General features: G+C 31.1%; 4 protein-coding genes across 6 annotated transcripts in view; 1 reads left to right on the top strand and 3 right to left on the bottom strand.

Moving 5' to 3' along the window:
* Positions 1-32: 32 nt before the first annotated feature.
* Positions 33-834, bottom strand: LOC119828617. The gene has a single exon (XM_038350835.1). The coding sequence runs from the start codon at positions 680-682 to the stop codon at positions 68-70; it is 615 nt and encodes a 204-aa protein (XP_038206763.1). The 5' UTR covers positions 683-834; the 3' UTR covers positions 33-67.
* A 2,379-nt stretch (positions 835-3,213) lies between these two features.
* LOC119828479 (ribosomal RNA processing protein 36 homolog) lies at positions 3,214-5,522 on the top strand. Its single transcript, XM_038350640.1, has 4 exons — positions 3,214-3,430; positions 3,907-4,142; positions 4,789-5,069; positions 5,335-5,522. Exons 1-4 carry the CDS (start codon positions 3,377-3,379, stop codon positions 5,472-5,474), a joined length of 711 nt encoding a protein of 236 aa, XP_038206568.1. The 5' UTR covers positions 3,214-3,376; the 3' UTR covers positions 5,475-5,522.
* Positions 5,523-6,328: 806 nt separating this feature from the next.
* LOC119828576 lies at positions 6,329-9,666 on the bottom strand. 2 transcript variants are annotated; one of them, XM_038350779.1, is made up of 7 exons: positions 9,610-9,666; positions 8,977-9,000; positions 8,338-8,540; positions 7,938-8,070; positions 7,572-7,739; positions 6,763-6,944; positions 6,329-6,471 (listed from the first exon to the last, which is right to left on the bottom strand). In XM_038350779.1, exons 1-7 carry the CDS (start codon positions 9,662-9,664, stop codon positions 6,355-6,357), a joined length of 882 nt encoding a protein of 293 aa, XP_038206707.1. In that variant the 5' UTR covers positions 9,665-9,666; the 3' UTR covers positions 6,329-6,354. The 2 variants fall into 2 exon arrangements, with proteins under 2 accessions (XP_038206707.1, XP_038206708.1); XM_038350780.1 differs by lacking the exon at positions 9,610-9,666 and adding an exon at positions 9,338-9,451.
* Positions 9,667-10,757: 1,091 nt separating this feature from the next.
* LOC119828520 overlaps positions 10,758-16,055 on the bottom strand; it is a 7,467-nt gene continuing 2,169 nt past the window's right edge. Inside the window, exons 4-8 of one of the 2 annotated variants that reach the window (XM_038350689.1) lie at positions 12,822-12,951; positions 12,317-12,481; positions 11,812-11,990; positions 11,207-11,319; positions 10,758-10,896 (exon numbers count right to left, since the gene is read on the bottom strand). In XM_038350689.1, coding sequence (XP_038206617.1) covers positions 10,791-10,896; positions 11,207-11,319; positions 11,812-11,990; positions 12,317-12,481; positions 12,822-12,951 — 693 coding nt within the window. In that variant the 3' untranslated portion in view covers positions 10,758-10,790. The remainder of the gene's footprint in view (positions 10,897-11,206; positions 11,320-11,811; positions 11,991-12,316; positions 12,482-12,821; positions 12,952-16,055) is intronic. The other variant, XM_038350690.1, reaches the window with a different exon arrangement.

Genomic DNA, 16,055 nt, shown 5'->3' with positions numbered 1-16,055 from the left:
ATTTCATTTCATAATTTCTATGTTTAGGTACTATCAGTAGATTTTTATAACATCCACTCATATTACTTTAGTTCTTTTCATTGTTTTTCAAGATATCTTCCAACAGCTGTATTCTTCTTTTCTTAGCATTTAATAATTGTATAAATTTACCATATAATGTGGTCTCCATGGATATTTTTTGATCTGCAAAGGTTGCGAGTTCCTTCTTGGACTTTTCAAGATCAAAATTCAACTTTTCACTATCCTGCTTACATTTACTGATAATTTGTTGCAATTTGCTATTTTCTTTTAATAAAATGTCTATAAGTTGATCTTTTCTTTCTGGTTGCTGGTCTAAGAGCAAAGTTACTTTACCATGAATAAGAACAGCTGTAGAGCCCTCGAATTTCTTTTTCCAACAAAATAATGCAGTATTATTTGCATTTGCTACAAAATCAATGATATACTGACTATCACAATTTTTTAAGCATTCCTTAACATTTTTCTCATATTGGGTTTCATCTTCGTCAGTAAGTTCTCTAAATTTGTTAGCAGTATCATTTGAATAGTTACCAGACCAACTAGCATCTTTAACTAAAACGTTCATAAGAAATAAATCATTTCCATTGGCTTTCCACGTAATTTTTGTATAAATTGACTCTCCTTTTATGTCAAATTTCGATATAAATATTTCTTGTTCCATTATTTATCTTGCAAAGAGCTTATTTATGTATTGCATGTACTAAGGTTTGCATTATAGCAAATATGTCATGACATCATTGTTAAATTTTTAGTATTTTAGGTCATAATAAAAAAAAAACTTTTGACATATACGGAGCTGGATTGATTTTAAAAATAAAAAAATGAACAAAAATAAAGATATACTTCAAAATCCTGTAACAACAAAATTATGTTTATGTCAATTGTCAAAATCAAATCACAGTTAAGATATGCTATCTATGGGGTACAGATAACATAATATTATATCAATGTATAGGTACATATACATGCATTGCAGGTACCTATTAACACAGACTACTGCACTGTTATTACAATTTTGAACGCGAAATGTGAATACTATACTCGACGAAGCAAGGTTGAGGCTTATTGTGAGATGTAATTTGCTTAAAATTATTACTTATTTTCTTGATTGGCACTTATCACCGAATCCTACTAAAATCGATTATCCGACATTGGATTAACATATTACTATGTTTTGAAATGAAAAAAAATAAAAAGGTGTGTGTGCGATTCACACACGATAGAAGTGAAACTTCAGTAAATCGACAAAAGAATGAATAAAATAGTATGTATATTTCTGTCTCATTCTTTGCCGGCTTCATTCTACACATTTTTATTTGTGTCTGTTACCTGTCGTTTTTCCGTTGCATCAGATTTGAAATCACAACGATTTTAAAGAAGTTTCACTTCAATAACGATTTATTCGTTTAAACGTTTCGAACACTGTAGTGAGCACCATGCTTACATGAGAACATTATTACGTTGCTGAAAATATTTAATTTTTAATTCCAAATACTTTGTAATTATTTAATAAAATACAATTTTGCATAGAATTATACATATTTATTACAATTTAAATAACAATACAATAAAGTATTATTAACGCACACAAAAAATACTATTTTAAATCAATTTAACTCACTAATCGGTTAATTATATGGTACCTATTTAATACTTGGAGTATTTTTTTTGTAATACTAGTAAATTTTTGACAAAATAAAGACCGCGTTTAACGCTCTAATGACATTAATTTTAAGTATTCTTATCTCTTATAATCAGAAATTTGAAGAGAATATAGTGCTTGTAAATCAATATCATTTTTACGTTCATAATAAACGTCGCAACAATACTATATTTTTATTTTTAAATATTGTTGCATAGTAATCATAGATCATGCTGTTCATGTTACTACTTCAATTGATCGGCATAGTTTCATTTTTAAATGACAAATTATCTGTGCAATCATGAGTTAATTTACTTTTTTTTAGATTGAGTAAATTAAGAAATTTGTCACATAAAGCCTTTTCCATATCAAGTTTCAGATTTAAAAATTCTTGGGTGTCTTTAAGACACTTTTGATATTCCTTTTCAATATTTTTACACCTCCATTGCCACCGATTTGCTTTGCATGTTAAATGTTTGTTTACCGAAAGAAGTACTTCTATTAAGTCCGGTTGCAGCTTTTTTGGTGATGTATCTATTTCAACTGGTAAAAATCCTTCAATAATCACAGCATCTGAAGTTTTTCGTTTCCAATAGAAAAACCCACTCTTCAATTCGTAAACGTAGTCAATTCTTTGATCAGATAGGCAATGTTTGGCATTTTTAATATATTCTTTCTCGGTTATCTGCAAATTTCTACTAAAACTTGCTAAACGATTTGGTGAAAATTTACCTTTCCAAACTTTATCATTTCCATATAGATACATTTCAAACGAGTAGGCTTGCCACCCAATCATCAAGTACAATGTTTCTCTTTTTGTGTGTATTTTTGTGACCGTTATTGCATCTTCGAAATCCATTATTATTTTAAATCACCTTCCTGTTTGTAGTATCAAAATGATTTCAATTGTCACATATTTTTTTATTTTATTTTAATTTTTCCTCAGACATTGTGAATTCATTATGCACTCCTTTTTTATGCTAAATGCTAAAATGTTGCTAAAATTTATACAAAATCAATATTATTTTTGCTTGAGAGCTTGATCCTTCATTATTAGTTTGAATGATATAAAGTTGACAGTTATTTCATAATCTTCTATATCTGAGTATTTTAAAAAGTTTCATTTTAATTATATTGTTATTAAATTACTGGACTCTCTGAACTCTCAAAACAAATAAGTATTTAATTGATTTGATTCGAAAATGTTTATAAATTATTATGCCAATCGTGTAGAATAGGCAAGCGTCTTGAATATTTTTGAGTCTAAATTCTACACCACCTAATGAATTATCACGTATGTAGCACATACCTATAGGCTATAGGTGCACTGATGCCTGATAATAAAAGTTACTACTCTGCTGAAACCACAGGAACTGAAACTTTGTTACGGTGACATGGCCATAACGGTTGTCTGCGCCCAAGGAGTAGATTAATATACATGTCTGTGCCTAAACGGTAACAAAACGGCGGTACAAAAATGTCTCTGACTAGTATATATAGTTATCTGTGCAAACAATAACATGTCTAATCCCTAATGTCAGCCGTCACCTGTCTACAGTCTGCACTCTGCACTCGATGGAATTGAATACAAATTAATAAATACCTAACCTAATACCCATGTCCTATTCTATAAAACAATACATCCTAATTTATTAAATAATAAACACTTTGCAGTTAATGTTTTGAATTTGTGCTATTTTAAGTTTATATACAATGGAGAGTAGTGCTGATGAGAATGAAATTTCTGATGTAGATGATAACGAGAGAGTAAGTTCATTTGTAATTTGTTCATTATTATTGAAATGATACAGACTATTGCAGTTTATTTCATATATGTTGATATCTTGAAAAAGTGAAGTCCCGTGTCCCCTAGTGGAGTATGGGGCAGATGATGTACATCCGTTTCACTGATCGATTTTCTTTAGGGACAAGTAGGTGATGAGCCTTCTGTGTCAATATGTGATATCTTGAAGTTACCTATAAAACACAACAAAGCTTGAATTAAAATTCTCTAGTCTAAACTGATAAAAGCATGTTAAAAAGATACAATTTTAAAAATTGTTCAGTAGCTGTAATCCACAGCGACACTCGGGTGGTACCCGAGTAAAAGTTTCATACACATACGATACTTTTCGCGTGAAGGAACAAACACCCGTATACGTCCATCCATTCATACTTTCAGACTTTCGCGTTTATAAGATAAGTAGGATGCGTGTCAATTACATACAATATTCAAATTTCAGACTGCTATAAAGCAAGAGCTATCCAACATGTCATTTGAAGATCTCCAAAAATTAAAAGAAAAAATTGGTGCCAAGGTTTACAAAGAAGTTGTGTTTGGTAAAAATAAAAATAATGAAAGACCTAAAATGTTCACCAGAGAGAATAAAAATAGGCCTCGAGAGGTTAGTGCAAAGAAACCAGTAAAAATGCAACTAGATATTGGTGCTGTGAAGAAGAAAGAAGTGCGTGATCCTAGGTTAGTTATCAGCAAGTCATGAATTTAAGTATTATGCATGTAACCTGTATAACATACTATATTTTGAAAACATTTACTGAACAGTAAATGAATAGGTAAAAATACCTATGTATGTTGAGAATGTGTTGTCTGAAAGAAATTGCATTTTATAACTATATGTAGGCAAAATCTTGTACACATTAGATTCCTGTGTGGTTTTTCTCTATCTCTGCTTTAAAAATCATGTTCTATACAAAATAATTATTTTCTAAAATAAAATTCATCAAGGATTTTATTTTATTTTTTAGATTTCTAGTCCTGAAGTAGTAAATGATTCAACTGTATTTTCTAGTGTTGTTACCTTTTGTGGTAATTTTTATTTTGTCAGTCCTCATCTATGAATGTTATGAATAGAAGGAACTTAACCGGTTTAGCAAATTCACTGTCTCGTCAACAAGAAAATACATCCGTGAAATGTTAACTGTGATAAGAGAATGGAGATATATATTGTGGTAAAATTTTGTGTCTTGTGCGAGTAATGTCATGTGACACATGTTTTCCCTGTTGGATCCCTTGCTTTTACATTAGCTTATTAACCACTGTAGAAGAAGGTTAAGAAGACCTTTTTACAAATTTTAAATCCATATTAATTATTTGAAATTTCCAGGTTTGATCCACTATGTGGTACATTTGACAAGAAGCAGTTTAACCAAGACTACGGTTTTCTATCTGATATGCGAATGAATGATATGAAAGCAATTAGGAATGAGCTAAAACAAACCACTGATCCGGATAAGCAACTTCAATTGCGTAGACTTTTACAAAGATTGAAGGACAAACATAGAGCCAGTAAGAGAGAGAAATTCGAAAAGGAGAAGAGAAGTAAAGAGATTGAGCTTGTGGAAGAGGAATTCAAGCAAGGCAGACAACCACACTTTAAGAATAAGTGTAAGTTTTTTATTATTATTTTTTATTGAAAATTTACATATGAATTTTTTCAAAAGATTTCAAGCTTTTTAAACTAAATCCAAGATAAGCTATTCGCGAATTTTAGCTGCTTTATTTTTGTAGTTTTTAATAGCATTTAAACCAAGTTTTAAATATTTGAAGAATATTAAGAATAAAAATTTTATTCTTGGAATTAATTAAAGCATACAAGCATGCAGTTTATAGGACACAATGACAGTTGTCTACTATCTCACTTCTTTTTCAGCGGAACTACGAGTTGAGTCCTTAGTACAACAATATGAAGAACTCAAAAAGAAGGGTTCTGGCAGAATACAGCGTCATCTCAAACGCAGACAGCAGAAAATTAAAAAGAAGTCATTTAAAACTCCTGTGGGTGTCGATTGATGTTAGTTTTAAGTGTATATTATAATGATTAAAGTTTTTATTGCAAGGTTTTTGTATTACCTTTTAACTTCAAATGGCTGCAAGTTGTCTATCAAATCGTAAATAAGCTTTGAAAGTTTACATTACTATTTAAAAGTAGTTTGGGTTTGGAGGCCCCTTAGATAACCCACGGCTTACCCGTATCATTATACTACTCTTTGCCACGGCTCTTCTGCCCGGGGGCCGTGGGTATCTATGCAAGATTTCCCCACTAAAAAAAATGGCCTCATTTAACTATGCCGCCCCGGGCCTGTGACGAGGCTAGTGTGTGTAGATGATAATGATGTAGATGTGTAGTAGGTGTTCATACAACTGTAGGTTACAATTTGGCATCTAGAATAATTTTAAACGCTACTAACGGTACAACTAGATTTAGTTGAAAACATTCATCAAATTGTTTGTTAAAAGATAACTATAAAATATACAATAAGTTAATACCCAACGTGTAGATACAACAGATATTTTATAAAGTACATATGGTATACTAGTAATACTACTCTTATGTGTGTTTATTGTCCCTTTTCGTTCATCACAGACCAATCGTCATTTTCTAAAGAACAGTACAAACAACCGATATTTCAGTCAGGGATAATAGGTAATACTTGTATGTCATGCTAGTCCGTGCTCTACTCTGTAAATTCTCTTTTAATTACTGAATATTGTGTAAGGTAACCAAATTTTATTACGACTTTATTTGCTTCGAGCAACACTCACACGCAGCACGCCTAATGGCTTCTCATCACCATCTCGTGATCGGTTATAAGTCCTTGAGCAAAACATGATCACAAAAATATAAAAAAAAAACAAAGTTCTTATTTTATTAACCTATTATATGATAACTTTAATTGAAGAGACATCCGATGAGATAGGGTTGGTCTGTGAAGTAAATGTGCATGGTGACCACACCAACATTGCCAGTCAAGTTGTACAGGCACTCTGGTCCGTCGGGTACGATCATCTGGAGATAGCGATAATAATTAATCATTATTTAAAAATATCAATTTTATGAGATCACGTTATTATATTATATACTTTCATCCTTTATTATCTTATATAGGAATAGCTATAATTAGTCTTCGCTACTAGTAACATAAGGGCTAACAAAATCACGGGCACAGCTAGTATATTATAAAGTAATTAAATTAAAGTGTCTAATAAACTAGGGGAATCTCTTGCGGTCCTTTTATATAGTCTACTATAGAGAAGAAAAACTGATTAAATAGGTACATATTGAAACATTTATACGTACTCTGACAGCAGATTCTGTTGGTCTTTCGAACCAGTCGCGTCTTCCATCAATAAGTTGCAACTTGCCTATGGTGAGGAAGCCCAGACCTTCCAGCCTGCCCGAGTTGACTAGAGGGAACCAGGGAAAGAGACCGGTCGACGTGCATTCTGTCTCCTTGGTCATGTTATAGTAGTAGTGGCGACCTAGAAATAATCTGTTGTTATACAATTGGCTTTGGTTTTGGGGTGGAGCAAATCAAGTATTAGGACCATTGGAAGATTTCATATTCACCTAAGGAGTTCAACGTATATTTTGTATTAGCTAAAAGTTGTAAGTATCAAAATGTTATAAAAATATCGAAATTACAATATAGCTTCGTTGAAGCTATTTATTATTCCAATATGATTCACGTGGATTCATTTATCGATTTGTACGACCTGTATACAATAGGCCCTCGGGCGTTTTCGAACCAAATATGAACATGACAGAAACATTATTCCTCTGTATTTTACGTTTCAATTTATTGGTTGGGGTATGTTTTATACAACCATTTTCGCAATTTGGATATTTTCGTATTGTCAAGATTTAATATCCGTATAAAACATGTTTTTTTTTATTGCTTATTATTATATTATATTAAATTTAGAGGTAAATTAGCTATTGCAGACCACGTATTTTTTTCCTTTGTAGTTCGGGTTTAAACAATTTAATAGTTATAACTTGAAGAGTCCCGGTTTAATTACAGAAGCCTATTTCATATAAATTCAATATAAATACTAAACAGGTATTTTTGAATTATATTGTGACCATGAGGTTTTTGAAGGACATACCCATCCATAGGATACACGCTTGTTTTTTGAAAATGCTGTTTTCGATTTCTTTAGCATCTGCAGAAATTTCAACCATTTCTTTATTGAAACCGCTGACCCATACAGCGTTTTCACTCAGAACGTCGGCGTTGCTAGTAGGTGCAATGTCTTCATTCATTCTAGAGCTTGCTGTAATATAATTATATTGTCAATTTTTAAATAAGGTTCTTACTTAAAAAAATGTGCTTTTCTATGGTTGTGATTATAAAATTAGTCAAGTTTACATAAAAAGAAGAAGCTTTAATAAGTAATAGGCTTAATTAAAGTCTTGACATTTCGTGTATGAAATTTATGAATGTGTGAGTCTAAAATGTAAAAAGTAATTACTCTCAGAAAGAAAGAAGACTTGCGTCGCCCAGTAGGACTTCTGTTCTTGGCCGGAAAGTGCTGATGGGTTCCAGTCTGTGTAACCTTGTGTCTCCCAGTCGAAAACGGCATCCGAAAATTCATCTTTAGCAAGCTGAAGGTAATTTGTTCAAATATAATTATGATTTCAATAATTTAATTTTTGAATACTATATTATGGCCAGTTATTCTGCTTGGTTCGAATATCGTATTAAACTAAAATTTCAACTTAACATTTTAATATTTCATATTTAAGTAGGCGGAGAAGTTTAAACCATGGATTGAAAAATCGATCCTTAGACGATTATTGATATAATTATTCGGTTTCTCAGACTACCCACACAAAAAAAAAATCAATATTAATAAGGTTAAAGGTACTAACAGCTATTTGTAGACCAGCGATTTGGCCACTTCTGGTGAAGAAGCCGCATAGTACGCGGTCTGAAGGGCAGTATAGGACAAGGTTGGGTCTGGTAGAATCAGCACGGGATGTTATGGACCAGCCCTCGCGAATGGCATTGGTGGTCGTCTGTGGTACTACGAAGAAGAAGTCTGATCCTATTCCCAAACCCACGTTGAATTTGACTGTAAATTATATAATTTGTATAATATGAGTATTGGTTAAAAATATAAGCTATTTTTTTAATAAAATAAAAGGCGTCTTTCCAGAAATATTTATATTAGCGACATTATCTCAAAAAACACACCAAGCAAGATCCGAGAATTATCTAATTACAAATAACTGACTTTAACAAAAAGATGGTTATTTTGTAAATATTGTTATGAGTGAAAGAAGAATAAAACAATTAACATTCATAGTAATAGGTACCGGTAGTACAGAATTATGTTTACTGTGTTACAGGTATGCAATGCAAATGGAAACGTAGGCAATGACTTCCGGTTATTAAAGATATATTAATATAATTATACAGTAGATATTACATATCTCTTACATATCTAATTATAAATATATACAGTGTACACTACACATTTACTTAGTTTTAATGAAAAATATAATTACCTCGTAAACCACGACTGAGAGCATCTGAAAATTTAAAATCAAAGTAGCTATGTTAGTTTGGGATAATAATGACGAGATTAATAAAATTAAGTTTAAGAAACTTGAAATATTAAGGTTAGCTTTTCGGCAAAAAAGCATCACTTATCAATATTAATAAAGAAAATTAATTGTTTATATAAGCATGTCTAATTTAACTATTCACTACGATGGGAATTTATAAATATCCATTAAACTATTTATTAAATTAAAGGCTCACTGTGTCTCTAGTTTTTTAATTAGAGAAGATATGTAAATTCAAAATACCCAAAGGAACAGAAAATATATTGTTAATTTTTCAAACATAATTTAACGAGCGACCCACCCTCGCTTCGATCATTATTCCTCATTATTTCGTACTCGAGTCAGTATAATTTTTAGCATATCAAACGTCCTTCCTTCAAAAGATTATTTTAATTTTAAATCACAGAGTGTTTAACAGAAAGTAAAAATATAATAAAAGGTTTTAATATATACTGCACGCTAGGATAATTAACAATTTATGCAAAATTTACTATAAAATGCAATAAATTGTTCTAATAATGACCGATGATTATTGCGATTATCTCTAATCGGCTTCAGTAAATTTATTCTTACCGCACAATGGCGCTGCAGAAGCAAGTACCACTATAACAAGCAACGACCACTTCATCTTTACAGTTATTTAATAATAAGGCATTGTTCGAAAATTCACCATATTTATACAGAGATTAAAAAGATTATCTACAAGATTGGGCTTTGTTCATTGATTTTTGACACTAATCCTTTTAATTATCGTTATTAACCGACTCTCGCTTTCCTGAAAATGGCGATAAGGTGATAAAACACGTGAAATGGGAAAAATGCGATCTTCCTCTTCTACATTCGGGAAATACAGACGTTAAAATACATCACAGTACGAAATTAATACGTTTATTTATTGATCGTACCATGTCTGACTATTAAAAAGATTTGGATCATTTTTTTGATATATTATAGTACAATGAATGCATCTTGATAGTTTGCCCATGTTAAACTTAAGTATTTCTACTCAAAGAAACTATAGTAATTATATATGGATAAAAATTTGAATATATTGTTTTGGTATGTTTAAACTACTTAGCTACTAATTAGACAATTTTTACCAGAACTATTAACTATTTGGTACTATTGTAAATTTATTTGTATACGCACATTACTTTAAACCTCACTGGTTTTTTTTTATTTGCTACACAATTGATAACTTATGATATTTTTTTTTTGTTATGATAATAAAAAAAAAATAGTTTATGTTGTACATACATAGGTATATATAGACATAAGATGAAATGCAGCAGACAAAGCCTCGGACTGAAGCGTACTTTAAATGAATACTCAATCTACTTATACCATATTATGAAACTCTTTATATAAACCAAAAATTTGTTTAAATCATTGTTTATAAGTGATTGATCTTGAAATCGAATATATAAGAAGGTGAGATGCAAAGTCCTTTTTATTCTCTGTATGAAGAAAAACTAATGAGACGTTATTATTTGGTTTCAAACAAAAATTTGAATACAGTTTGTATATTCTCCTTAATTTCCAAAATCAACTAAGTACGAAAAATCTTACATTAGGCATGGCGGCCAGTTAATTTTGGTTAATTTTATACTATTTTAATCGGTATAGGTAATATGTTCAAGTCCTTAATAGAGCTATTAAACATTTTAAGGTTTATAAATTTTAAATTTTTGCTGTGCTTTTACAAAATAAATAAAACAACATTTGCGACATTCAGTGTTTAATACAGTTAATGTTTAGGTGAAAATACTCTTCACTTCATCCAGGACTTTGCTCGCGTATCTGTGGCCGGTTAGTTTGATTCTGTCGATAATGGCGGCGGGTTTTATGGAATCACCGGGTCTGAAAGTATGTTATAATTACATATAAATTATATAGAGGATATATTTTTTATGTTAATAACTACTTGTAACATACGGAGCGTATTGATAGTTGCAACGTTTTTTTTAAACATAATATCTCGTGCGCAGTTAGATAGCTTAAATAGAGATTAGCTAACGTAAAAGTCAGTAAGACTTTTCCCAAACTGATTTATTTTATATATTGACAAAAAGAATACTGTCATTACAATAAAAATTTTGAAGAATTAGTTAAATTAATTAAGAATTATTAATAGAGGAGAATCATTTAATTCAATTGTCACAAAACTTACAAGCAACGAATGTTCCAAGGGTCATCAATGAAGTAGATATGAAGGCCTATGCCATCATACTTTGACGCATAGTCGAGGTAGCAGTCCGGAGCGAAAGGTACTACCATCTGAAACTAAAATTATGTATTTAATAGTCCAAGAAAGAGGATAACTATTAATTCTCTTTTTGATTTATTGCTTAGTGTATCCTGAATTGAGCAGACAATTTTAAGGAACACGAAATAAAAATACGCGAACACAACATTTCTGATTTTGTAAATAATAACTTTACAAATACAACAGTAACATTCTCGCAAGAATATTTGTTTATAATAATTATTATGTATATTCTAATACTACGCAAATTAGTATAATTGTGTGTTTAGTTGAGGTTTGCAGGAATAAAAACAATATGTTTATTAAAAAAAAATATGGGTTAGTAAAATACATCTGCCCCATAGTACCCTTGGGGCAGACACATTTTATTAAGATCTACACGGATCAACATGTAAGTACGAGTACCTTAGCCTGAAAATATCTGACTACAATCCACAATCATGCAAACATCCTCATTTAATGCAATTTGGCTCATCAGTTCAATTCGAGTTAATTAAACCAATACGAACCGCCGCTGGGTCTTTGCCCTTGTATTTCTCGAACCACTCTCTTTTACTGGGCTGTTCGGCGAGCGAGCCGAAGAATTGAAAACCGACTCCCACTAGGTCTCCGTTCGTGGTTAAAGCGAACCAGGGTAAGAGGTCGTCGCAGCTCGTCTCGCGAGTCATGTTCCAGTGGTAGTGGGTACCTATAAGAGAGGGTTTTATTAATTCGGAGCAGATGTTATGATAGCCTGGTAGAGTGTACCAAATACCGGTATAAAAGGACTTAATTAATTCAGAGTGAAAATGATGGTAGACAATGGGGTTTCATGATGGTTTAAAAACATTAAAAAACCATTAATTAAACGCTGTATGTATAAAGTTGGAAACTATTTCACATAATCGATATAAAAGTGTCTAATAATCCAGTTTAACTATAAATAGGTAGGTGAACCACGCTTTAAATCTTTAGCTCTTTCTAAATACCTACTCCCAAGAATATAAGAACTAAAATTAAATATCTGTTCTTTACCCATATTTGGTATGCAGTTTTGTTTTTTAAACAACGTAGTGTTCAGTTCAGCTTCAGTACTAGGGATCCTAATGAGTTGCCCTTCAAGGTCACTGACCCACACGCCGCCATCTTGCAATGTAGCACCATTTTCCACTTGCGGTCCTGCGCCGGCTTTCAATGATTCTGTAGTTTATAAAAGCAATTTCAATTTATAGAATAAATTTATTAATTATAATAAATAACAGAGTAATTTTACGCGATACAAGAATTTTAACTTAATAAATTATCTACTTATATACCTAATAAACTTGTTATCAAAATTATTTTAAGTAATTGAATTTAATTGCAATTCCCTTTGAAACGTTTTTTAACATTAATCAGTCAAATTACAATTAAGTCTCCGCACTTTGTTTTTAAATTACGCGACTCGACAGGACACAATTGCGTTGATATGTGTAAATGAAATAGATTGTTATGCTATGCGTAGATTTATTCTCTACTTTTAGAATACAAAATTGTTTACCTTCAGAAACGTAATACTGCGTAGCAGTCCAATAATCCCTCGCTGGTTCCGTTTCAGTGGCGGGTGCGCGCCATTTCACAAACCTCTTCTCCGGCTTTATGGCTGGAGACTCGAACTCATCAACGGGAAGCTAAAATTATGCTTTTGTTTATAGATAAAATAATCTATGGATGAAAAAATTATTGCATGTATGTTATTATTACTAAATAGTGATTAAAGCATTCGCAATTTAGTTTTGAATGCTTGAATTTATTGAATTTTGAGTTTGACCTAATAAAAGTTTTTGATGGAATTGAAAAGTGTTGATATATGCTAACAATGTATTTTACAATGATCTAGGAATGCCATCAGTCCCAGTATAATCCCAGTCATTCTACACACTTATAATAAAAAATGTCATTCCTACAAAAAAAACGTGTCCGCATATGTAAATTGAGAAACGCCTGTTGTAATATTGACGTTAACTTATTCTAATTTTTAGTAGTGAATTAAATCAAACCTTAATTAATTCGAATACCACATTTGATATCATATAAAATCTGCTATAAATAAAGGAAGAGTATTCAGAAAGTTTGTCAGTTATTATTTAAAGAAACACACATTATCTCAGAATATCAGAGATAGTGGTAATTATACTTCAATCCAATAATTAATTTATTATAGATTACCACAAAGCATGACGTCTTTATGTTAATGTTTATAAGAGTAGGTATTTAGACTATTAATAAAGTGTATTTAGACTCCAAAAGATGTAAGTATAGATTATAATTTATTTATACAAATTTCATCACACTTTGAATAGAGTTGGAGGGATGACCGACGTCGGGTACCTCTGAAGATTGGAACCTGAGAATCATAATATTGTTTCCTTGGTCCCAACTGAGATCAGAACCGTTTCATGTTTTTTGTTTATCTATACGAAGATGATAATCTTGTAGATTAACGAGTAATTTTTAAGGATGGACTACTGGCTACGTTGTCTTCTCTCTTATATCAGCGAATACTTGAATTAACATTGCTTTAAAGCTTTGGATACTAATCAATTACAGATATATACGTTAAGTCGTTTATTGATCGATGCTTATTCTATCATATCATGTCTTAAGAAAATGTTCGATAAGGTGCACAAAAATGAAATAAATATAATATCTACATTTAGCGTTGTTTTTATATTTTTAGCTTTATCAGTTAATTATATGATACAGGTGACATAATAGGTTAAAAGAGAAAATAAACAGCTGATTCTGCGTCGGAAATAGGTACTTACATGTGATGTATCTACGTAGGTTGCCTTCTTAAATTTTGATTATAAGTATATAATCATTTAATAGAAACAATAATGTTGTTACGGTTGGTTTGATCGATACAGTTTTTATCTCGTAATCCATTAGCTTAGATTAGTAATAAAAACATTATTTATCTAATCCGTATCTTTAATTTAGTTTTGTAGCTAAAATTTATGTCCGTCATGTCTTGTTACAAACTTGAAAAGTAGACTAGGAACTTGAGAGTAGTTAAGAAATAGTTAGCGAACGATAGCTATTATAAGCAAAAACTAATTTTTGTATGAAGTTTCCAATTTTTGTTTTGAACCAAATTGACCTGGAGTTGAGAGACTAGCAATTGAACAGCCCTGTCGTTAAAAGTATGAACAGTGCTCTCCCAAGTTTATATGAAATCCTTGCTCCTTTGCAACTTTAAAATTTGTTAGAAAGATACGATTTGCTAAGACCAGACACATCTATAGGAAGTGATATACAAAAGGGCCGGTTGAAGGAAATATAATATTCGTTTTCGCTTTCTGTGCATTCAATTACCATGTGAGCTATTTATAATAGAAGAAATAGTAAAGTAAGTCTAAATTCAATTCAAGCAGACACATCATTGTAACTAATATTTTCTAAGTAGATACTTTTGTAAACTTTTATATTGAATAACATAAACAAGTGTTAATATAAAGTTTATATTTGTCTGTATACCCAAATTACAAAATATGAAATATCCCTACTTTCAGTTGGAGTGTACACTATCTTTTGTTTTTTTGGAAATCAGATTTTTGGATTGGAAATTAGATTAAATGAAATAGTATTTATAATATTCGATAGCTTGTATCTATTACAGTATAGACAGAAATATTTATTTGGAGAACATTTTTCTAGAACTTAATGCAAGTATCTCACTCAACTCGTTGTAATAAATTAGATAAACGGTTTGCATTATGTCGCATCGAGTTGACTCATCACATGGCAAAGTACAAGACTTAAATTTGTAATCCTTTACCGACATCTTAAACACAAAGACCTTATTTATAAGGGTTTAACTGGCTATATTTCTGTTCACTCTGTTAAAATAGAATTGGTTATTTTTGTCTCAGTTCAGAAAATGATTCACAATATGTCTTTCCATCTCTCAAATGACATAAAAAATAAAGAGAAGCAAGCGACTGTTGTTGCGGCTTTGAAGGGAATAATTGTATATTGTTTTATTATATTGATGTCACATATTAATTAACGTCACAAAACTTTGAATTACGACCCCAAAATATTCAAAAACTTAAAGAATGTAAATAAAACCATAAATATGTTAATCGTGCCAGTCATACACCGAATAAACTTCTCTTCGTGTTTACAAACTTCGTAACTTGTTTGATAAGCTTAGCGAACGAAAATATTGTTATGCCCTTTTTGCTTTGCGCTCCCGTGGCTTTAAACCTGTATGTTTATGACAAGCAATTGTCTAGGCAGGCACATTACTCTTGACCATATTAAAAGGTAAAATTCACGACAACTCACGTGTTATAAAGAATAAAAAATATATTAATTACACTTTTCACAGCTTAAATTTAAAAATAAATGCTCTAATATTTGTACTAGTTTATCTATAAATTACCCATCAGTCCTAATGATATGTGATACATTGTTTTTTGTATTAAAATACATATACGAATGCTAGTAATGCATGCAGTGGAACATAAGTAAAGTCTCAAGAATGACATTGTGCAATCAGAAGATCGAGAATTTACCAAAAATAGTTAATAAAAGCAGTGGTGGCTCAGTGGTGAGAACCTCGGACTTCAAAATCGACAAGTCAGGGTTCGAGACCGGACGAGCGTGCAGGAAATAAATTGATTTTTCAATTATGTGCACATGTGAAATGCACCACTGCTTAAAACGGTGAAGGAAAATATCGTGAGGAAACCGGCATGTCCGAGAATCAAAAGTTCGACGACATGTG

The sequence above is a fragment of the Zerene cesonia genome, chromosome 8, assembly GCF_012273895.1.
Source record: "Zerene cesonia ecotype Mississippi chromosome 8, Zerene_cesonia_1.1, whole genome shotgun sequence".
NCBI lineage: Eukaryota > Metazoa > Arthropoda > Insecta > Lepidoptera > Pieridae > Zerene > Zerene cesonia.
The sequence above is the reverse complement of the archived record's forward strand: the minus strand, read 5'-3'. Positions and strand labels throughout refer to the sequence as shown.

Coding starts and splice junctions, on each gene's coding strand:
- LOC119828617 (XM_038350835.1), bottom strand. CDS start 682: ATGGAACAAGAAATATTTATATCGAAATTTGACATAAAAGGAGAGTCA.
- LOC119828479 (XM_038350640.1), top strand. CDS start 3,377: ATGGAGAGTAGTGCTGATGAGAATGAAATTTCTGATGTAGATGATAAC. Junction 4,143..4,788: donor AAAGAAGTGCGTGATCCTAG/GTTAGTTATCAG, acceptor TGAAATTTCCAG/GTTTGATCCACTATGTGGTA. Junction 5,070..5,334: donor ACCACACTTTAAGAATAAGT/GTAAGTTTTTTA, acceptor CTTCTTTTTCAG/CGGAACTACGAGTTGAGTCC.
- LOC119828576 (XM_038350779.1), bottom strand. CDS start 9,664: ATGAAGTGGTCGTTGCTTGTTATAGTGGTACTTGCTTCTGCAGCGCCA. Junction 8,071..8,337: donor TCGCTGGTCTACAAATAGCT/GTTAGTACCTTT, acceptor AATTACCTTCAG/CTTGCTAAAGATGAATTTTC. Junction 7,740..7,937: donor AGTCTTCTTTCTTTCTGAGA/GTAATTACTTTT, acceptor ATTATATTACAG/CAAGCTCTAGAATGAATGAA.